The 23,099-nt window shown below is 55.9% G+C and overlaps 1 protein-coding gene across 1 annotated transcript; it reads left to right on the top strand.

Moving 5' to 3' along the window:
* Positions 1-1,399: 1,399 nt before the first annotated feature.
* On the top strand, positions 1,400-22,523 carry Wnt4 (Wnt family member 4). Its single transcript, XM_052177801.1, has 5 exons — positions 1,400-1,678; positions 13,378-13,613; positions 18,943-19,074; positions 19,162-19,304; positions 19,807-22,523. The coding sequence occupies exons 1-5, from the start codon at positions 1,602-1,604 to the stop codon at positions 20,272-20,274; spliced, it is 1,056 nt and encodes a 351-aa protein (XP_052033761.1). The 5' UTR covers positions 1,400-1,601; the 3' UTR covers positions 20,275-22,523.
* Positions 22,524-23,099: the final 576 nt, after the last annotated feature.

Here is a 23,099-nt window from a genome sequence, read left to right on the forward strand (position 1 = left end):
GTTTTTTTTTTTTTGAGAGCAGGCTAGAACATATTTTATTTCTCGTTTTGTTAGCTTGATTTATCACCTGCAAATATTTAGACATGCGGTACATGAACTCACATCTGCACTTTTGCTGGGGGCTCTAGGGATCTCTACCACCTTCTGCCCAGCCTCCGTGCCAAATGCTTATCAAGCCTCTCCTGGGTCAACCCAGACAACTAGAGTCAAACGTGGGGCGGGGGGGGGGGGGCGCCAAATGCACACAGAGAAAACAGTTGCTTCTGCAAGGGCAGAAGCCTGGTCATTTTCTCTCCCCCTTGCTTTTAGTGAGATGGAGCAGGGTCTCTGGGCTTTTGGTTCCTTGTTTAGACAGAGAGTTCCTTTAGCTCAGTGGGATGTAGCCTCAGGCCGAGCCAGAAGAGTCTGGACTCTATCAGTGACCTGGAGAGGGTGTGGCCCAGCCTTGGCAAGTAACTATTATCACGGAATGGAGCTTCACATCAGTCAAGCATAGGTTTTTTAAGCAATAACTCCACTCCATCCATTCACTCCTCAAACTTGACACACACCCACTCTGTGCCAGACGCCAAGCTAAGGGTTGAATCTGCCTGGCATGGGAGAAGAAATAAAAGAAGCGCACAGAAACCCAAGCAGAAAGCAAAGATTGGTTCCTGTGCTAAAAGGAAGCCTCTACAGCCTTCCAGTTCCTAAGCAGGTCTACCCAGATAGGCGAGGGGTTCACTCAAGACCTTGCTGCCTGGAGCGCGCCAGACTCAGGGCTAGGTTTCGGATTCCCGGAGTCTCAGGCCACTGTCCCAAGCTGCCCGAAGTAGAGAGGCCCCTGTCCAGCTCCAGGAAGGCTGGAGGGAGGTGAGTGCTAGGGAGGGGCCGGACCGCAGAACGTGGGGGCCTGAGGGCGGGGAGGGGTCCGGCGGGGACAGCCGGGCGGCACCGCAGTCTAGTGCGCCCGGAGCGCTTGCGACTGGGTGCGCGCGAGTGGCAGCCGCTCTCGCTCCGCTGGCTCCGGCGGGGTCGGCCGGGGATTCCGGCTCCGAGGCGCCGGCGGGGGGCCGCGGGGCGCGGCCAGGGCGGTGCTGCAGTGCCCGCAGCGGCGGGCTGGGGGAGCTGTGCCTGCCCGTCCCTAAGGCCCCGGGCGGGGACCCAGCAGCTGGGTCGCCGCGCCTCTAGCTCGGCCCAACTGGGCGGCGTGCGGCCAAGCGTGCCTGCAGCGGGCTGGGGCTCCGAGCGCGTCCGGGCGCCGGGCCGGGGAGGCCCCCCAGGAGAAGCCCAGTCCCGCGGGCTCAGGACCGCCCCCGTGGGGGGGGGGTGTCCCGCGCCGCTGGACCCGCCCAGGTAACCCCATCCTCGGCCCGCCCCCGGCCCGCCCCGCCGGCCTCCCGCCCGCCTCCGCCGCCACCGCCGCATCCCGGCTCTGGGGCGGCGCTGACAGTCGGGTCCGCCGGGCAGCGGGCGCAGCAGCGGGCGGCGCGGCCGGCTGCTCGGAGGCTGAGCCCCGCCGCGCGCCCCGGCCCGGCGCCCCAGCCCGTCCGCGCGGCGCCCACCTGCCGCCCCGACGGGAGCCTTGCGGCCGCTGCCCGGGGCCGGGCGCCCACGGCACCATGAGCCCCCGTTCGTGCCTGCGGTCCCTGCGACTCCTGGTCTTCGCCGTGTTCTCGGCCGCCGCGAGCAACTGGCTGTAAGTCTGGCCGGGGACCGGGCGGGCGGGGCGGGTCCCGGGGGCAACAGGCGCAGGGGGCTCTCGGCAGGTGTCTCAGCCGTGGGACCCGAGGATCGCGCTCCCGCCGGTTCCTCCTGCCGGCCACCACCACTGTCCGGGCTTCCCTCTGGAGGTCCCGGGACCCCTGCTACTCGGGTCCGGTTTCCCTGCCCCGGGGAAGCAGGGCTGGCAGCGCGTCTGCACCCGGAGGCTGCTCTGGGTGCTCGAGGGCGTGAAGGGGTGCGAGCGCGGGGCGCTGGCCCCGGAGAGGTCCGAGGCGCAAACCGGCGGGCTGACAGGTCTCCGAGGGAAAGAGTCCCGGGCATAATAGCAGGTTAATCGCGAGGAGTCTGGGCGCGAGCTCCTTGCGCTGCGCCGCGCGCCGCGCTGCGGGCTGAGCTGGAGGCGTGCAGAGACCTGTTTCTGCTTGGGGGGCGGGAGCCAAATGTAGAAGTCGAGGACCGGGACGCCGAGCCTCTGAGAGCCCGCAGGCTGGCTCTGGTTGCTCCTCGCTGTTCCCCGAGGCAGGAAGAAACTTCTTCCAACCTTTAATAAAGAAGGCAACAGTCCCCATCCACCTCCAAGGGTCTTGCCTAAGAAGGAAAGGGGTGGTAACTGTTGGTGACCTGTGTGTTTCTCCCTGCCTGGGTCTGCGCTCGCTCTCTCGCTCGGAAGGATCCCTGGGAAGGCGAGCTAAGAAGCTAGTGACTACGAGAACAAGGAACCAGACTTTAGACTCCTTCATCCCTCCTCAGTGACACTTCCTATGGCCCAAGCTTAACCCTGGCCCCAGCTTCTCCTGCCCAGAGCTCTGCTGCCTTCCACTGTGGGCAGCCAGTGGGGAGCCAGGCTCCTGTATTGATCTGAAAAGCATGAGGTGGGAAGGGGGGGATAGCCAACAGTGTAGCTGGGGTTTCCATGGAGACAGTGGGAAAGGAAAAATTCTCTCTGCATCAAGACCAAAGAACAAATATCTCCCATGAAATTGCCCTTAGTGTCCAATGGCTGTTGCTATGAGGTCATTGTGGCCAGCCAGGGCCCTGGAGACTGGAGAGGAGTGTGTTCGTTGGGGTCAGAGCCACCCAGAGCTTGGGAGACTGAGGTGATGTGGAATTCTCCCAGCTGTTCCTGAGAGCTCGCGATTCCTCTGAGGCCCAAAGTGGCTGCAGGGCTTTTGTTTTTCCTGGAGTCTTAATTTGATTAACACTTCAGGGGCAGTGGCAGAGTGGACAGAAACCAGGGCACAGCCACCGCACCCCCTACCCTCACCCCCCCCCCACTTCTTGCAGAATGCTCCCTCCCCCAGTGAGGCCTGGGTGGCAGACCTGAGGAAGGGAAGCGCTTTGGACTTGAAGAAGTCTGGGGTCTATGGAGTTGCCTCTTAAATAGATAGAACTTAGAGGTCTGTGCATCAGGAGAAACTAGAAGTGTGACTGACCTGCCCAGCACCAAGCGGCACAAAAAAAGCTGAAGAAACAGTGGGAAATGTGTGAGCCAGGCCTGCAGCAAACACAGAGACAGCTGCCACAGAAAGGCCCTCTGAAGCTCCTGGCTCTTTAGCTCCCTTTATAAATGAAGAAACTAAGGCCCAGGGAAGAGAGCTACTTACTCAACTGAGGACCGAGGACAGAACCCAGATGCTTCAGTTTCCAGACAGGGATAATCTACTTGTTGCCTGAGGCTGTCCTGAAGTTGACCCAGTACACCCAGGTAGAATTGCCACCCGCCTCCAGCCATGTCCACCACGCCCCAGTCCCAGCCAGGGAGGCAGCCCCAGCTTCAGGTCTTGCAGAGCATGGGGAATTCCAGAGCTCAGTTCTCAAGCCCTGCGCCTGCACCGTGGGGGGGCGGGTGACGAGGGGAGGTCTGGGCTGGGGAGGTTGGCAAACCTGTTCTCTGCAACTGGGATGGCTCCTGTTGCCATGAGCCCGGCTCTAGACAACCCAGTTCACTCCTGTTCCACAGGGCTCCAAGCCAGCTCGGAGAGACAGGAGGAAGGGGCTTCCCAGGAGCCTACCAAACTAGAGAGGCTCTGAAGGGGAAGAGACCCCAAGCGTGCGCGCACACACACACACACACAAACTGGGATGACTACTGTACTTCTAAATATGTCCATCCTCAGCCAAAAACAGGACCAGCCCCTAGGGAAACAGGTGCCACAGCCTAGGCTCCCAGTAGCTTAGGTCTGAGTATAAGAACATGGGAGAAGCCACAGCTGGAATGGGTAAGACCACGCACCTGCTCCTTGGCAGAGTGGAACTCCTCAACCTGGAGGCTGGGGAATGATGACTTCACGGTATCCATCACCCACTGCACTGTCTGAGTCCTCACTACGTTGGGATCCATTTTACAGATGTGAAGACTGAGGGCTACAGCATAACCCAGAGCTACTTAGCCAGTAAGGTGGCATAGCTACCTGACCCAAGTCAGCCTCCTGAAGCAACAGCTCTGGGTTGGCAGGCTGTCCGTCCAGGCATGCTGGTGGCACCGTGTCTTTTCAAGGGTGAGCCAAGGGCCATTGGGGATGGCTTGCTGCCATGCCTGCCAACCTGAGTTCCATCCCTAGGACCCACATGGTAGAAGGAAAGAACCAAGTCCTGAAAGTCACCTTCTGCCCCCCCCCCCCACACACGTGCCTGCTCATGCCCACCTAAATAAATAAATAAATAAATAAATAAATAAATAAAGGCCCAGGAGGTAGTAGCGCATGCCTGTAATCCCAACACTTGGAAGGTAGAGACAGGCAGAGATTTCTGTGAATTCAAGGCCAGTCTGGGTGGTCTATAGAGCAAGTCCCAGGACAGACAGGGCTACACAGAGATACATACATACATACATACATACATACATACATACATATAGGTAAGTAGGTAGGTAGGTAGATGGATGGATGGAAGGACAGACAGATGGACGGACAGATGAATGGATGGATGGAAGGAAGGAAGGGTAGAAGGATGGATGGATGGATGGATGGATGGATGGATGGATGGATGGACGGACGGACAAAGGGGATCAGCCACAGGCCTGGCTCCCAGAGGAGAGCTGGTAGCATATGCTGAGGGGCGAGGCCTGGACAGACCCAGAGGTAGGCTTCTTGTCCAGGGTGGGTGGATAGCTGGTTGCCGAATCGGGGCTGTCTGATGTCTCAGGACAGCAGTCTGGGAGAGAAGAGGCCAGGTGTGCCTCTGCCTGACGCGCTGAGCGAGACAGAGCCAGGAGCTGGGAGAGCTTCGCACCCTGAGGCTGGGCAAGCCCAGAGGAGCTGCATGCCGTGGAGGAGGCTGGTGTCTGGTACACAGACGAAGGTGGCGGCCTGTGCGGCTCCCCCCCGCCACACACACACACCCCGACAAAGATGGAGTGGGGGGGATACATATGTCATCTGGGTAGAAGCTGGCGCTTGCCCTCAATGACTGCCCTGCCACTTAACTAGTCTGAGTCATGCCCAGCACCAAGACTATACCAGGATGTCAGGGACAGTTGGACTCTGGTCACAGTTCTATACTACATGCTGTGTAACCTTGAGTGGGCTATGTCCTCCCTCTGGGGTTAGCCTCAGTAACTTGTTCTGAACCCCAAATGGGAGATGGAGGAAGATTGAAGATGGGAACGCTGAGCTGGGGTTTCAGGAGCAGAGGGTGATGATGTGCTGAGTGGGGATCTTAACAGAACCTCGCTGGCCGGTGGTGGCGCACGCCTGTAATCCCAGCACTTGGGAGGCAGAGGCAGGTGGATTTCTGAGTTCAAGGCCAGCCTGGCCTACGGAGTGAGTTCCAGGACAGCCAGGGCTACACAGAGAAACCCTGTCTCGAAAAAAATCAAATCCAAAAAAAAAAAAAGAACCTTACCAAGTAAAACAGGAAATGCTTGCTGGACTCAAAGGGATCAAGGACAGAGAGTCCAGGGAATCCAGGGTTTCAATCCCAGCTCAGACACCACCTAGCCGAGGGACCTTGGGCTAGCCTAGACTCTCATCTATAAAGTGGTCCCCCCGGGGCACAGATGGCTCACAGTGGTGTTCTGGAGGAGTAAGCCATGCATGCAACGGGCAAGGCACAAGGCCAGGCATGCCCGTGGAGATGGGAGCCCGGGTAGCTATCAGAGGCTGGGCTCCACAGCCACTGAACTGCAGAACTATGTCTTTACCTATAGGGATGCCAGAAAGAATGAGTATTTGGGGTACCCATTATTGTCCCAAATTGTGCTGCCCAGGTCTTACAGTTTTACACAGAGAGGAGTTCAGGCTACCCCCTGCCTGTTCTTCAGAAGTCTACTAGGGCCTGTAGATCCACACTTGGCTTGCAGGCATCCTGCTGGCCAGAGGGTTGTTACCGGAAACACACTTCAGTGTCACTGGGGGGATAAAGGGAGGTGTCAAGTACCTTACTGGCTCCAAGTCCCCACAGGTACTTGGCATCTTGGAGCCAAGCTCACACATGTCTATTTGCCCAGTGGGGATGTGTGACTCCCTAGGCTATGGGCAGAGTGAGGTGTGACTCTCCGGTCCAGGCATGGGTAGAGGCAGCCGCATAGGTAAAGAAGTGGCCTGTCCCCCCAGGAATGTTTCATTGCTCCCCTTTCTCTTTAAATAGTAAAAGGTCATGCCCTTGGATCCTCTCCTACGCCGACTCTGGTAGTGAGTCATTAATGCATACTGAGCACTTTACAGTTTATGCTGGGGACCCCTTGCCACCTTGGAATTATGGACATACTTCAATAGGTCTCTCCTCAACACCCAAGAGTATTAACAGGATATGAGGCCTTTATCCACTAGAAACCAAGAGCACACACTTTGCCCCTTGCCAGCTGATGTCCCAGTATCTACAGACATCACCAAATGTCCCAAGTCTCCCCCTACCCCAGGCACACCTGGTGAATGGATGTTCCTGTAATTTTATACATACTTTCTTAACTTCTTTCCTCCTCTCCCAGAGTGGGGGTCTGAAGGAAGCAGGGCCTGAACCAATGCAAGTCTCAAGGTCTGATCTATGTAACCATAACCACCTGCTCCTACATATAACATGGTTCTGTGGTTTCTAATGCTTGGGAGGTAGGGGGGGTCAAGGCTGTAGTACACACATCTGAATGTTCCTCTAGTGCATGACACATTCCTGCCCCAGTTATGGGTCACCAATGGATCAGTGAAAGAGGGGGACTCAGTCACTGAGGGTCAGAGGCCTGGAAGTAGAAAGGTCTGTCGCTACTTTCCTAAAGTTCAGATGATACTGAAATCCCGACAGCGGGACAGATCTACAAACTGGGTCCTCCCTCACTAGCAAGTGCAGAGCCTCCCAGCCAGCCTGAATCTTTCCCACCCCTCCTCATAGTGGGGGAGGCAGGACCAGGCTCTCTCTGCCTGAGGGGCTTGCTCAGGCGGCAGGGCAGCCGGGACCCAGCTGTCTTGATTTTCTTCCCTCCACCCTGGATTAGCCACTGAGCGACTCAGCAAGTATCTGACAAGACAGTGCTCCCCAAACCTGTTGAAACTCGCCCAACCAGGGCCCTGTGGGTGCACTCGCTCGGGAAGCTGAGTCTCTACACCAGCCCCTGGTTCTCCTTCTTCCCTTGGGGAGGAATGACTCAAACTGAACCAACCAGGCACAGATTGATTGCAGGGGGGAGGGTTGCTGCTGGCAAAGGTGACAGTACCCGCCCTTGGACCCTCCTGTCACCCCTCTGCTCCCAGCTAGCCTGCAAGAGGTGCTCCTGGTGCGGTGCTCGCTCTGCACACAGCTGGGAGGCAGAGCTGAGGAGTGTCCTACAGTCGCTTCCCAGATTTCCAAGGGAGTTGCCAGGTTTTATCTCTGAGTCCCAAGCTGCATCTTCAGTGATTCAGCCGGCCTGAGGGGAAGCTCACTCCCTGCTGTGACCCCCCCCAGTCGCCTTTCTCCTTGCAGCCCCTCTTTGCCTCCCCCATTTTCAGGCAAACTGGAAGCCAAACTATGTTTCAGAGGTTCCCCCTCCAAGTCAGAACCCCTATGGCTCCTGGAAGGGACTTGGTCTTCACAGAGAGCAGGGGAGTGGGAGGAAAGAAGGGAGTTACTATCCTGCCCTTGTCCTAAGACAGCTCTCAGGCAACCTTGGAGGGGCCTGCTCTCTGCAGGGGATTGTTGATACCACAGAGAGGAGCCTTTGACCTGCAGGGACTCAATTCCCGGCAGCAGCCTACAATCCCAGAATGAGAATCCCAGTTTCTCTCCTAAAACTAGAGATAGCAGAACACTCCCTCTTGAGTCATGGTGCCTCGCTGCCCTGGCACCCCAGCTTTAAGGATGAATCACTGTTGGGGAAGGTCTCAGGGACCCTGAGCTACCATACAAGGGAGTGGTGGGCTTGCCCCTTAACAACATGTCTGGCACCTACTGGCATCAGCACTGTCTGTGTTGGAGTGTTGGACTCAGAGCCCCACTGCACATTCATAGCAAAGCCAGAATTCCAGCCCAAGTCTCTTGTCTTCTTCTCAAACCTTGCCCCGGGGCTGATAAACAGGAAAGTAGGGCACAGGACCTAGAGAGGAGACCCCTGGAGGCTCTCTGCTGCCAAATTAGAAGCAAAGTGAGGTTAGGACTCATACCTTAAAGGGGGGTGGGGGTGGGGGTGGGGGTGGATCCAGGTTCAAGGCTTAGTTTTCTTGGCCCAAGGCAGCTACTTGCTCCTCTTTGGAAGATGGAAAATGGAAAGCGAGAGAAGAAACTGACCCACTCAATTAGAAGGAGGGACCTAAGCTTGGCAGTGGTGGCGCATGCCTATAATCCCAGCACTCTGGGAGGCAGAGGCAGGCCTGGTCTACAAAGTAAGCTCCAGGACAGCCAGGGCTATACAGAGAAACCCTGTCTCGAAAAAAAACAAATCAAAAAAAAAAAAAAACAAAAACAAAAACAAAAAAAGGAGGGACCTAGAGAGTTCAAGGCTAGCCTCAGCTACATAGTGAAGTCAGCGCCAGCCTGAGCTATAAGGCACTGTCTTAAAGAGGAGGGGAGATAGAGTACAGTGGCAGAATGTTTGCCTAGCATGTATGAGACCCTAGCCTCAGTCCCCTAGAGCATGAGATAGAGAGACAGACAGACAGACTGACTGACAGACACATACATACATACATATATATGCATGCATAGACAGATACAGATACATACACACATACATGCATACATACATACATACATACATAATCAAAAAAGAAGGAAGGGTTGAATACTGAGTCTTCTGGGGGGTCAGGAGTAGGAGGAGTCAGGGACCCTAGGAAACAGAGAAAGGGAGCCCCAGAAGAGACCGGCATCTCCAGCTGACTAAACAAGTATGGGGCCTAAGGTTGTTGGCCTTGGCATTCAGAGTCCTATCAGGCTGGGAAGAAGGCACGACAGACGTAGCCCCCAGCACCGCCAGAACACAGAGTGTCTCCAGTGGCAGCCCATCCCCACTGGCTGCCCTCCAGTGGTGGTCCCTCCTTCTGGTGACTTCAATGGCACCTGAGAGCACAGCCACAGATGACATTGCACATCAGAGCCCCGGGGACATTTATCACCTCCACATCCTTCACTCCCAATGGTAGTCCAATACCCTGCTGTAGACAAGTCTCTGGAAGAATCCAGCCACCTTGCTCAGTTCTGATGACATTGAGGGGCCCTGCCCTCTAAGCCCCGGGGCCATCTTTGGAAGCTGGAAGCCAGAATGCCCCATTCTCAAGTCCTCACACCCAGTGACTGGCCTTGGAGCCAGAATGCCTTCTTCCTAGAGAGGAGAGATGAGGGGAGGGGACGCCCTGCCCTGTGGTGACTTGGCTATGTGATGGCTCAGGTGACAGGTGTGGGAGGGGCCGTACCTCAGGTCATCTCCTTCCCCAAACAGTCTCCAGGTCCCCTGGGTATGCTTGAGGTCACACTGGGAGGGGTCGCCAGCTCCTGGTCTCCTTGAGGAGCCAGTCTTCCCTCACCACCCTTCACCCCCTGTCCTGAAGGTGTCAAGCAGCTGAGCTAGAAGCAATGGGAACCACTTCGCCAACTCTGAAAACGCACCTGGAAGAATCTCTCAGAAATCTACAGTATAAATCATACCAAAGTGACCCACCATTCCTCTGGAAGGGCACAGAGCTGAAACAAGGCTCTGTGAGGACAGAGAGGATCCAGACAAAGACAGTCACAGAGTCCCGCGAGGTCCAGCTGGGGGAGGGGCGTGGCGACAGAAAGTGCAGAGCAAAGAGGGTAAAGAGGGCCATGGAAGAGGGTCTACCTCCTACAGTAAGAACAAGTGCTCTCCCCATTTTACAGATGAGCACACTGAGGCCAAGGCTCCAAGATGTTCATTAGTTTGCTTTGAGTGACACAGAGAAAGGAGACTGACGCAGGTAATTTGCCCCCCCCCAGACCATACTGCCTGCCCAGAGGGGGGAGAAAGGTCTCCAGAACAGGCCTCTGTGGTGGACAGTACAGCCACCACTCAAACTGGTTAAAGACAGAGTGGACAGTTGAATGGTTGGTTGTGTAGCAAGGGTTGCGGGGAGCTGCACATCCCTCCCTGCTTCCTAAGAACACTGCCCTAGATGGGGTCTGGGGCCCCTCGCTCCTATCTAGCTGCGTCCACTAGCTGAAGACTGCTCTGGCTTCCCCGCTGCTTCCTTCGGGTACCCCCTTCTGCCAACTTGGCCTCCTTCCTCTCTGGTACGGAGGGCACAATTACTCCTGAGGAGTCTCTAAATGTGGCCTGGGCAGGCAGGGAGGCCAAAGGGAGGGGGCAGAGAGGCCTGGGCTGGTGTCCCAGCCCCCACCTGGACACTGTAAGGCCAGGACCAGCACCGCTGACCTGCGTGACTCCCCGCCACGGCCTCTCTTTCCCAGCCCCTCTCCTCTAGAGTCCAGGGAGCACCAGGGAGGAGCCACAGAGGTGTGGATTAGCCTGTCCAATTTTGTATATTTTGTTTAAAAAAGCAAGCAAACCTGGAAAAGCTTGGGACGAGCCCAGCTAATTTTAGTTTCTAATGAAAACAGCAGGTGGCGAGAGGATCTGATCTCCCTGGCAGGGCCAGGGCCCTCCGGCCTCCTAGCAGGCTGAAGGCACGGAGGGGAGGGCCTCCTGGGAGGAGCCTGCAGCACCCACAGGCCCCATTCGAGAAACTGGGCACGAGCTGGCCAGTGGCTGCAGGAGGGGCAGCCTGGGCTGGTGGGGTAACCTGATCAATGGCACGGCCATGGCTGGAATCCTGGGTGGCCAGGGCAGCAGGTGACAAATTGCTAAGCCTGTACTCAGCAAGAGCAGAAAGGAGCCTAAACGGGAGCACTGTGAAAGCAGGGATGGTCAGCCTCAGACAGCCGGCCCAGGGGCAGCCGACACTCAGCAGGCCCTGGCTCTGCCTCTCCCAGAAACGGCTGTGCAGTGGATATTTGAGCCCGACCCAGCTCCCGGGTCAGCGAATGGCACACGTGTCTCTGGGGGAAAGGTTGAGCCACCGTAGAACACTGGGAGGGACCACAGAGGCCAGCCACCCCGATCTTCCTCTGTCACCTCTGCTCTTCTGCCACAGGGGTGGGAGAGCATCAGGACAGAGCCCCTAGCCGAGCTGCAAATATTCCTGAATACCTTCCGTGTGCTGTGCCCTGTGCGGGTCTTAAAGGGATGCAGCCTGGGGAGCCAGCTCTCCAGCTGTCCCATGGGGCAAATCCGCAGCCTGAGGGGGGGGTGGGGAGCTGAGGGCCAAGAACTGTTTGCTGCTAGATAGCTACGGGACTTACAAGCTGTTTCGCCTCTGTGGGCCTTGGTTTGCTCTGTGAAATGAGGTCAGGTCCTTGCCAGGCTCTGGGATAAGCAAGTGGCATGAGGACAGGCTACAGCCACTGAAGGCTGGGCTGCCAACCCTCTCCAGCCTATGCCAGCTCTGGCACGGGCCAGGCAAACCCCTAGGGTCTCAGAGAGCAGGAGCAGAGATGGCCAGGCCTCCCATACATGGGGGGGAGCAGCTGCCGTGTCCAGGAGAGGCAGGCCTGGGAGGTGGGCATGGGTGCTGTGACAAGCAATTTCTCAGCATCTTCCTGGCTCCTGTCCCGTTGACTCACGGCTGTGGCAGCCGGGCAGTGTCTCCGCCACGGCGGTCTCGGCCAGTCTCCCTATTACACTCAGAGCCCCGGGAATGTTCAGTTCCTCGAGTCCATCTCTCTCTTTTGGTGGCATGGGACCAACGGGCCCTCCCCCCTTCTGCCAACAGAAGGAGAATTCGAACTTGGAGAGTGGAAAGGCCGCAAACTCACCAACGAACTCACTGTGCCTAGAGCCAGCTCCAAGTAGAAAGGGACTTGCCACGTGTCACAGTGGACTGATGGCTCAGCCAGACCTCCTTCCCTCATCCTTCTGACTGGAGAGTTCAGCCCCTGAATGGCCCCCTTCAACAGCGGCCGGGTGGGGCCCAATCCAGCCATACCTGACCTTCTTAGCCTATAGGAAGGAGGAAGAGAGGTCTAAATATAAACCCCTGAGTCGTAGAGGGATTGGGGTTTCTGCCCTTTTCTAAGAGTCGTTGCCTGAGTGGAGACAGGAGAATATCCAATGGTGGGTTCAACTTCTTGACCCTTCAAGAAAGGACAGATACCGACACCGTGGCCACTGAACAGTGTCCTGGCCCATCGCCAGTAGCTGGGCTCTTGGCGCCCCCTGCAGGCCATGAGTGACTTCGTGGCTGTGGTTCTGCAGGAGCCCCCACTTTGAAGTGACAGGGAATCCGGGAGCACTCAGGCAGGGCTGAAGTCACCATTTCCAGATGCTCCCATCTCCTGACCGTTAGCATACCTTTCTCCTTTCTAAGAGACTCGGGTTCCTACACAGATTGGCCAGGGTGCTGCTAGTCTGGGAATACATATCCCCAGGACCTAGGGAGATGGCTCAGTCTGTAAAGTGCTTGCTTATGCAAGCTTGAGAACCTGAATTTGATTCCTGAACCCCTGTAAAAAGCCAGACCTGTTAGTGAGGCAGTGGGGCCTAGAAGGGGTCCTGGAAGACCAGGGATGAATGTCACAGTAGGCTGATCCATCTGGCTCTGAGACTACCCAGCTCCTTTGACCCACTGGTGCTACCAGGGACAGCTCCCAAGATGTGCCCAGCCAAGCTAGGTGTATGTCCCATTATCGCAGCAGCCCTTTGGAATAAAAGCCATGACTCCAGCATGGATAAGGAAAGTAGGCTCAACTTTACAGCTGGGGGCTTGGGGTGAGGACTCTTCTCTGGGCTCCAAGACCACAGTGTGGATAGGGATGTCCTAGTCTGAGCCTTCTAGAACTTGGTAGAAACATCACAGATACCTTTTCAAGACTATTCTCTTGGCTAGTGGCTTCCCAGCTGCACTTCAAGATATGGCCAAAGCTCACTGCATACTGACCATATCTGAGGTGAAACCCAGGCATCGGTGTTCTCCATAACCCTACAGATGACCTCCAGGGGCAGAGAAGCCCAGCCTGTACCTCACCCAGCATGCTTTGTTGGAGTGAACCCAGTTCCCTGCTGCTTCTGTCCAAACTGTTCATCTCTAAGTCACACAGAATCTGGCCAAGGGTTATAGAATCAAACAAAAGGTCTGCCTCTCACCAGCTATGAACCTTATACACAAGATGAGGCGACAAGGCAGCACGCTGAACCCTGGGTGTGGGAGGAGAAAAGCAGGCATCAGGACACTACTTATCTCACACATCCGCTACCCCCAGGTACCTGGCCAAGCTGTCCTCAGTGGGCAGCATCTCTGAAGAGGAGACGTGTGAGAAGCTCAAAGGCCTGATCCAGAGGCAGGTGCAGATGTGCAAACGGAACCTCGAGGTGATGGACTCCGTGCGCCGTGGGGCCCAGCTGGCCATCGAGGAGTGCCAATACCAGTTCCGGAATCGGCGCTGGAACTGTTCCACACTGGACTCCCTGCCTGTCTTTGGGAAGGTGGTGACACAAGGTGAGGAAGGTTGTTCTGGGGACATGAGCTATCCGTGTGCAACCCTGGGTGTCTAGGGTCTGGGTGTGGACCTGGGTGTCTGGGGAAATGATATTTCTAGGGCCAGGCACATCTAAGATGGTTCAGGGACAGAGGCAGCACAATTAAGCGCACTAGGGAGAGGGCAGGAGGAAGTCAGACAATGGCCTGCGATCACAAAGCACTCCTGCATGCAGCTGGTTCAGGAGGAGAAGCTGGATAACTTATTTCCCAGAGGGAGAAACTGGGGCTCAGAGAAGAGACAGTCCCAGGTCCCTCAAAGGATGAGCAGAGTCAGGCGCATTCTGTTCACCTTTGAATCTAGCCTTGGGTCCTGGAGCCCATTTGTGCATGTGACAGGTCTACAGAACACCTTGCGTGGCCTGTTCCTGTCCTCTGGGACTCCCAGTCCACCACAACACAATGGAAGCAGCCCACGACCCTGCAACACTGACCAGGCACTGTGTTAAGGACTGTAAGAAACATAACACTAACTTACCAGCCCTTTGAGTCGGGCTTCTATGTCACAAGTGAGGAATTTGGAGGCCCAAAGCAATTACGTCATTTGCCTAGGGTCATAGAACTAGAGAGTGGCAGGATCTGAATGTGTACCAGGCAATGGACGACACTGTCACGCCCAATAAATACAGGAACAACTGAACAGGAAGTTCAGTTGGGGGTCTTACTTGGGTACTACAGAAAGGCTTTTGCAAGGAGATGAAGCTCCAGCTAAGACTAAGCCACAGCCAAACACAGGTGAGCCAGGGCAAAGAGAGGTTTTATGGAATTGGAAGGTTCCAGCCATACAGGGAATGCTGAAAACCAGCTGCTTTTCTACCTCCTGAGCAAGAAGTTGACAAGTCTGAGACACCAAGGTGACGGGGTGCTTTGACTCGCTCAAGCTGCAGGAAGGGGTTGCTTGGGACAACCTTTGTCTTGGCCCCTGTGGGCCTGCACATCCCTGGCTGCTAGGCTTGTAGCAGACAGAGCATTTGGATGCTGTTGGAAACCAACTGTCATTGAAATCTGGAAGCCATTTTCCTGGGAGCTGGCAGGGGCCGGCAGGCGTGAGTGCACTTGGCATGGCTGTCCTGTGCTGGTCTGAGAAGGAGACATACCCAGTGAGCAGCCCAGTGGTGACACCTCTGTGGGTGCCCAGGGCCCAGGGCTGTACTGGTGAGGTCCAGAGCCATCCTTCCTAGAGGTATTGCTCCTGGGAAGACCCTCTCACACAGTGGGTGTTCTGAATATCCTCTAGAGCAGGGATTCCCACCCTTCCCAATGCTGTGACCCTTTAATACAGTTCTTCATGCTGTGGTGACCCCCCCAACCATAAAATTACTTTGTTGCTACTTCATAACTGAAATTTTGCTACTGTTATGAATTGTAATGTAAATATCTGATTTGTAGGACATCTGATATGGGACCCTTGTGAAAGGGTCATTCAACCTCAAAGGGGTTGTGACCGACAGGTTGAGAACCACTGCTCTCAGGGCCTGGGCCCTCTCTTGTTGAGAGATCAACGAGGCTTCCCATGCTGAGCTGTCACACAGCCCCCCCCCACCCCCACCCCCCCCCCCCCGTCCCTTTGCACATGCTATGTCTTCCCCAACACCCAACCCCTTCTCTACCAGCTAAGCAGCCCCACCCAGCTCTTTCCTCTGCCCCAGCCCTTCCCTCCAGGATCTATGCCTTTGTGATATTGTTTCTTTGGAATCTGTTCTAGACTAACGTCTGAGTGGCCTGGTCAAGCATCCCTGTCCCTTTAGAGCTAAGTCAAGACCTTAAGGACCTTAAGATCAGGCCAGTCACAATACAGAGACAGCAGCCATATCTGGGGAATACATCTGAGCACCCCACCCCACACACATGCCTTCCACCATTTTGTATTTCTTTCATTTCTCACTAGAAAAGTTTCTCCTAGAACATTCTTACCTGGTCAGTCTCCACTGAGCCTGGGGGGTGGGGGACGGACTTGCCACTTGGAACACAGGCTTGGCGCTGGAGGCCCAAGAGTTGAAGGACAGCAGAAAGAGGCAAATGGAACAGGAGACCTCATTCCTCTGGGTCCTTACCTGTCCCAAGCATAACTCTCAGGGCTGTCACTAACATTCAGTGACTTGTGCAGTAAGTACTTGATATAGGCCCTGATCTGAGAGCAAGCCTCACAGAAAGCTAGCTAGCATCTTCAGCATTGACTACCAATCTGGCAGGCCTCCTGCCCCCAGCTCCCAGGAGGCAGACTCAGCAGTGTCTATATACATGCGCTACCTGGTTGGGGCAGTGACTTCAGGCATACAAGGGGACAGAAAAGATCCCCCTTTGGGTCCAGGCTGTAGCCAGTCAAGGAGCGTCATTTGTTGGCCTATCCTGTGCTATCTAGCCCAGATCATCCTCACAGCAGCTCTGAGTTTATGTCATTCCCAACTTACAACTGAGAAGTCTGAAGGAGCCAAGGATGGTGATGACCCAGATCCTGTCCCTGCCAGTTGTGAGAACTTGGGCAAGGACTGTGCCCTCTCTATAACTCAGTGTCCTTCCTAGAAAGTGGGGACAAACCCAGGGCCCACCTGCTGAGATCCTAGAGAGCACACAGGGCAATGATGGAGCCGTGCCTATTCCCTGGCCACCATCGGGACACCCACCTGGTGCCCAAAGGTCACCACACCCAGGGCCTCCTCGCCAACGCAGCTCAACTGCAGCCAGTTCTTCCCCCCCAGCTCCAGCTCTTTTCTGCTGGACTGGCTTCCCTCCCGCTATCTGGAGAGATGTCACCATGACATGCTCCTGGGCCGTGAGTCAGACAGGCTCCCCATTTTGCCATTTGCTGCTGAAGAGCCCAGACAAGCCTTGTGTTTTCAGGAGAGCAACCTGAGACTGTGTGAGTCCCGAAGGGATCAGCCCGTAGAAAGACCGCCCCCCTGTATACGGTGGTCCTCAGGAATAACAGCTATTGAGCCTACAGGGTCACTTCGAACTCCCAACTTCAGGCATCTCTTAGCCCCCTAGAAAAGATGGAACTGAAGGCAAACCTACAGAGTGCATAGCACTCAGGCCTGTGCAGCCAAGCCTCGGGGTACCCTGGGAAGAAGTAGTCCAGCAGAAGGGAATTGTAGGTGTGGGAAAGGAGGCTGGTGGGGTGGCAGGGGAAGAAAGCTGCGGCAGGGTGCTTCCCAGGATAGGAGCAGGCAAAGATGCCTCCCTCCTGCGGGCAGGGTGAAGTATCTGTCACCTCCCCAGGACACCCCACCATGGCACTCCCAGACCCACCATAATGTCCTTCTGCCATTAAATAGCTCCCATGGGGCCCTCTTCCAGAGGCCAAGGCTCCAGCCTGGCAGGTACCTGGAAAGCCACAAGGGGCCCGCAGTCCTGAAGCTGAGTGGCTAGAACCCAGAGCCAGTGAGAAAAGACTTGAGTTCAAATCCTAGCTGGGGAACGCTGGGCAGGCTGCCTCCCCACTCAGGGATTCACCTCTATTCCTATCGTGACGAACTATACCTCAGTTAATGTGCTCAGACAACACCTGCACATAGTAGGCTCTCTGTGAGCTGTAGCTTTGGTTAACAAGGTCTTGGAGAGCCTCTTCCTTTCTTTAGTCACTCAGGAAATGATTATGGTGACCTCAGTCAAATGAGACAGTGCTCACCCGAGGAACCCCACAGCGGGACTGGTACCCCCTAAGAACCACTGGCACTAGGGGGCAGAGGTGAACAAGGGTCAGGGTTGAGCAGGGACTGCACGGGCAGTTAAAGAAGCAAAGGGACCTCCTAGGGCACAGGGTTAAGGCCACCCACCAGTCCCATCAGCCCCATCCCCTGGGACTTCCCTTCCCCCTTGGTCTTTGGGGCAACAATTTGTGCTGGTTCAGGCCTGGAAATACCAGAAATACCAGAAACCGAAGTTGTCTCTCTTTGGGCGGCCACAGCATAAAACCAACCAACATGAGCCTGCTATTAACCTCAATTAGCTTGGAGAAGATTCCATCCCAGACTGTTGAGGCCCCATCGCTCCAGCCAAGCCCCTCAAGGCAGGCCCAGAATGGCCAAGTAGCTAGTAGGCAGTGTAAAGGACCCTGGGTGGTACTCCCTGCTTAAGAAATGCACCGAGGACAGGGTGTCCTGCATGCTGGGGGCTGGGCTGCCTCCTGCTCCAACCCCCCGGGCTGGGCTGCCTCTGTCCACAGAGCAGCACAGTGGAGGTGACTGTTCTCATCTGACCGTGGTGACTGCTTCCTGGGGTAGCTGGGTGCACAGGCCTGGGTGTTACAGAGGTAATTGCCAACCATGGGGCCAAAGCCTGTCCCTGCCACTCTTGTGGACACAGACCCTGCATCTAAAGACAGAAGGCCAGCCACAGCACACAGAGGCCCTCACAGGGTCTTGGATAGGAGCAAGGCCCACTGTCTGGTAACACACCCAGCCGGCATGGATGTAACGCACTGCCCCAGCTCACCCCCAAGAAAGAGACTCCACAACAGCTACACCCCAGGCACAGTTCCTAGGCGGATAAAAACATCCATTCAGGCAGGGGAGGAGGGCTGTCACCAAAATAGAATTGCTGAGCAGTCATAGGCCGGAGATGCAACCACTACAGAGAGGCGGGCAGACCCATGCTACAGACTCCTGTCTCTATCACCTGAGGGTGGGACTGGGCCGGGCTTGTGTGCAATACCCTCCCTACCCCGAGTCAGCAAGAAGGGCTCGGTGCTAGAGGCTGCTGATATTATGGTTTGTTCTTCAAGTCTCAAGGAAGCAGGGGACATTATGAGCTGCAAGGCCAGCCTGAGGAAGAGCTCAGGCGGGGTCACAAAGGGGGAACTTAGAGCCCAGAGAATAGTTGAGCAGAGCTGGGGTGGCAGTGTGCTGTAGACGGCACTGCAGCCATCTCAACTCCCCAGATGGCCACAAGATGACATGGCTATCCCTTGCCTTCTGGGGGAGGCAGCAGGAACGGAACGGCATTCTTCGGGAGCTGAGCTATCAGACCCTGAAGCCAGGCTGTCAGCTGGCTCAGCCACGTGCTGTGGGACAAGCCGCCAAGCCTCTGTAAAATGGGGAGGGTGACCGTAGCTCTTGCCTCACCAGGCTGTTGGGAGGATGCACTGGTCCTCACGTGTGAAGGAGGCTCAGCTACCGGTGTGATCAGAACAAGGGCCTACTGTGTGCTTGGCAGGCAGGCTTTGCACCTGCCTTGTCCCTTAGTGCCCAGCATCCAGCAGCCCTCAGGCGCCTTTCCCTTTCTGCACGGGAAATACAGATGTGGTGGGTGCCCCAGGACCTAGCCCGTTTTCTCCCTCTGCTTCCCACAGGGACCCGGGAGGCGGCCTTTGTGTATGCCATCTCTTCAGCAGGTGTGGCCTTTGCAGTGACAAGGGCATGCAGCAGTGGAGAGCTGGAAAAGTGTGGCTGTGATCGGACAGTGCACGGGGTCAGCCCACAGGGTAAGCACATCTGTCCAAAGGGGAGGGCAGGGACCTGGCTCCAGGCTCAAACTCACCCCAGAACTCTTTCTGACCCCCACATTCCAGGCTTCCAGTGGTCGGGATGCTCGGACAACATCGCCTATGGTGTGGCCTTCTCACAGTCCTTTGTGGACGTCCGGGAGAGGAGCAAGGGGGCCTCCTCCAGCCGGGCTCTCATGAACCTTCACAACAACGAGGCTGGCAGGAAGGTAGAGTGGTGCCAACCCCATCGGCACTGGAATACTGGGATAGGGCTGCACAGGCAGAGTCCCTGAAAAGGCCCCGCGGTTACTGTGGAAACGCGTCTTCTCATCGGGCACTTCTGTAGGCCAGGAGTTGGTAGTGGGGGGAGCAGATCCAGTCCTGTCCATCCAGACAGCATGTGCTTACCTGTGACCCTGTCTGCCTTCCTGATGTCTATACCGAGGGTCCCTCACAGCACTGCCTCAGCACCTATCACTCACTCAAATGCTTCCCATAACCGGCGTCCCCCAGCAACTCCAGGTGCCCCAGTACAGGGACAGCGCCTCACTGCTGTGTCCCCAACACTGCTTGCCAGTTCAGCATAGCATCCAGCAGATGTTTATACAAAGGAGGCCCCACAGTGAATCCCTTGATTCTGCACCAGTCCTCCTGGCCACCTGCCGATCCCCAGGGGACCCTCGCTCACCTCCACCGCCCCTGATGGCCCCTCTCCCTCCTCTCCGACAGGCCATCTTGTCACACATGCGGGTGGAGTGCAAGTGTCACGGGGTATCCGGCTCCTGTGAGGTGAAGACGTGCTGGCGAGCTGTGCCGCCCTTCCGCCAGGTCGGCCACGCCCTAAAGGAGAAGTTTGACGGCGCCACGGAGGTGGAGCCACGACGCGTAGGCTCCTCCCGGGCACTAGTACCACGAAATGCACAGTTCAAGCCACACACGGATGAGGACCTGGTATACCTGGAGCCCAGTCCAGACTTCTGTGAGCAGGACATACGCAGTGGCGTGCTGGGCACGAGGGGCCGCACGTGTAACAAGACGTCTAAGGCCATTGACGGCTGTGAGCTGCTGTGCTGTGGCCGCGGCTTCCACACGGCACAAGTGGAGCTGGCTGAGCGCTGCGGCTGCAGGTTTCACTGGTGCTGCTTTGTCAAGTGCCGGCAGTGCCAGCGGCTCGTGGAGATGCACACGTGCCGGTGACCGTGCCCGTCTGTACCCAGGACCACCTGCGTGGCCTAGGGAAGGCCAAGAACTTTAAACAGTCTCCCACCACCTACCCCAAAAGATACTGGTTGTATTTTTTGTTTTGGTTTGGTTTTTGGGTCCTCAAGTTATTTATTGCCAAAAAATAGGCAGGCAACCCCAAGGGCACCAACAAGGGCCTCCCCAAGCCTGGGCCTTTGTGTGTGGCTGCCACTGACCAAAGGGACTTTGTTTATGCCTCTGGCTCTCCACACTGACCATGGCTGACTACTCAGCTCTTGTCAAGTGTCCAATTTTCTACATGTAGACTAAAAGGTAGGTACTAAGGAGTGGCTGTAGACCCCACCATCCAGAGAAACAGATGGTCCAGCGGCAGGGATGGCAGGTTCCATCTTGGTGGAGTTTATTTAACCTTCAGCAAAGGAGCTTGCCCCTCTCCACCCCACATATACACAGGGGCTGCTAATAACCCGGTCTCCTAAGGTTCCTAGAGAGGGATGGACAGATAGATATCAGGTTGAAGGCTAAGGGCTTGAGGCCCTCACGTGAGCAGCTAGGTTCCAGGCAAGCACAGGTAAGTAAAGACAAGAATGCCTACGTGAGGCCAGCGCCTCAGTCTCCTCCTAGGCAGGGTCAGACCTTCCTTCATCTTGGATCAGGTCCTAGCTTGGGCCTGGCGAGTCACACACCCCGCCCCCTGTTGTGAGTCACCCTCACAGTTTTGTCCTCTGTGAAGCTGAGAATGGAAATGTCACACAGACAGGAAAGGCCTGTGCAAAGAGATCCCACCCTCAACAAAACCTACTGGGCAAACACGATGCGATGCCCCTGGCCCTGTCCTGGGGACAAACATAGATGCCCGTGCCCTCTTTACAGCAGGTAGTGATGCCTGCCAGCCCCACAAGGCCTTAGCAGAGGCAGAGTCGGGCTTCTCCTTGGGCCTGAGCAATGGGCGAGGGGCTCTGGCTATAATAAAAGGCACAGGGAGGTATGGTGGCAGGAGCCAGAGACCACAGGCTGGGCTGGAGGCCACATGGCTGCAAAGGACTAAGAGGCTGAGCAAAGAGGGGGAACAGCTGGAGGGCTAATTAGGTCTCAGAATCCAAGGCACCTCCACCCCCAGGACCCTGGGTCTCCAAGGCCTTGAGTACAGTAAGGACAAATTCCAAGGGACAGCTTCCGTACCTGGTGCACCAGCCAAACTGTCAAGAGCCTACCCAATGCTCTGTGAACAGAACCAACTGCCTCTCAGTTGGATGACCAATCCTCAGAGGAACCTTCCAGCCTGATCTCCAAGTTGCTCCCACGTCCAGGACTCCAGGTTTGATGCTTCAGCTCTGGAATCCCCTTTGGGACTCTGAAATCCCAAGCTCTTTGCTACTGGGTGGTGCGAACGTGAACTCCAGGATTCTGAATACGGGCGCAGGCCTGCACGAACTCTCCTCTGGCCCTGTGGTTTGTGCCTTCTGGGGTTGGCTCTGTCATGAAGAGACCTTGGCCCATCTGAGCTCTCTGCTCTCTGTCCGTCTGAAGAGGCAGCCAAAACCAAGTGAGATGCTGGAACCACATTCAAATGCGGGGATAATCTCGGGCAGGCTGCCTCTGAGGTAGATGGGAGCTGTGCTGACCAAGGGTCCCCACAGCGGCCCAGCGGGGCCCACTGCTCCTCTGGTAGACTTAGTTCAGCACCAGGGAAGATGTGACCCCCCTCCACAGAGCCAGGCCCAGCCTAAGGAAGCATAGGGCCACCCCTTCAGAGAATGCTGAGCCAAGGTCCCTATCTCGGGGCAGTGGGGTTGAGACCCTGTACCAAGAAGGAGGGCACCTAGCTCCCCTAAGCTGATCCTCCCGGAGTTCTGCGGGCTGTGACTAGGTGAATCAGACCACAGGGGATGGGAAGGAGAGAGGAGCGTCACTGGACTTGTCCAGCTCCAAACTGTCTCAGATATAAAGCGCTGGCCAAGGCCTGACATAGCTCGCCATATTTGGGTCACACAGGATGCAGGAAACTGGCCAGAAGTTTCCACATCCTACCTGAACCACACTCTGCTGTTCTTGTCACAGGGCAAAAGTGGTACTCCTTCCTCCAAGGGCAGGGCTGGATGCTGCTACTCTACTCTGTTGCCCCACCCCGTCCTCCAGTTTTTATACAAGGCTCCTTGGCATTGTGAGATCCCCATGGCATAGTCTGAGATGCACGATAAAATGGTTATTTCTCTAGCTGGCAATTTGTAGCTGTGACTTTTTTTTTTTAATAGAATAGGGAGAAGAGAGACGCTTCAGAAAGGACATGGGTAAAGCAGGTACTATTTGCTAAGTAAGTATTGATAAAGTAAATTCTAAGTAAGTATTGATAAAGTAAATTCTAAGGGAACACCCTAACCCTGCCCCTTCTGCCTCTAAAGAACTGGAGCCCTCTCAGGGCCTACCTAGCTGAAACATCAACAGCAGCTTTGTCTACACTTCACTGTGCCATGAACAGCTATGTGAACTTTGCCCTGACTTAACTGATCATTCATTTCACTTGTTTGTATGGGGGAATAGAGACCTGTCCCTGTTGATGCGGGACACAGGACAATGAAACAGAATTGAATTCCCATCTTGAGATAAAGGAACCAGAGACCTGTGTCCAGAAGAGAATTAGAGAAATGACACCAGTCAAACAAAGGGATGGAGGTATTTACAGGACAGTGGCATGACACTGACCTCTAATAACGCGCGTGTGCACACACACACTCCTCAGCTAAGGATTCTTGTGATGTGGAGACCCTGGGAAGCCCGACTCTCACTGGTGAAGTCCTCACTCAGCCTTCGCCAGCCTG

Source organism: Apodemus sylvaticus, chromosome 3 (assembly GCF_947179515.1).
Source record: "Apodemus sylvaticus chromosome 3, mApoSyl1.1, whole genome shotgun sequence".
NCBI lineage: Eukaryota > Metazoa > Chordata > Mammalia > Rodentia > Muridae > Apodemus > Apodemus sylvaticus.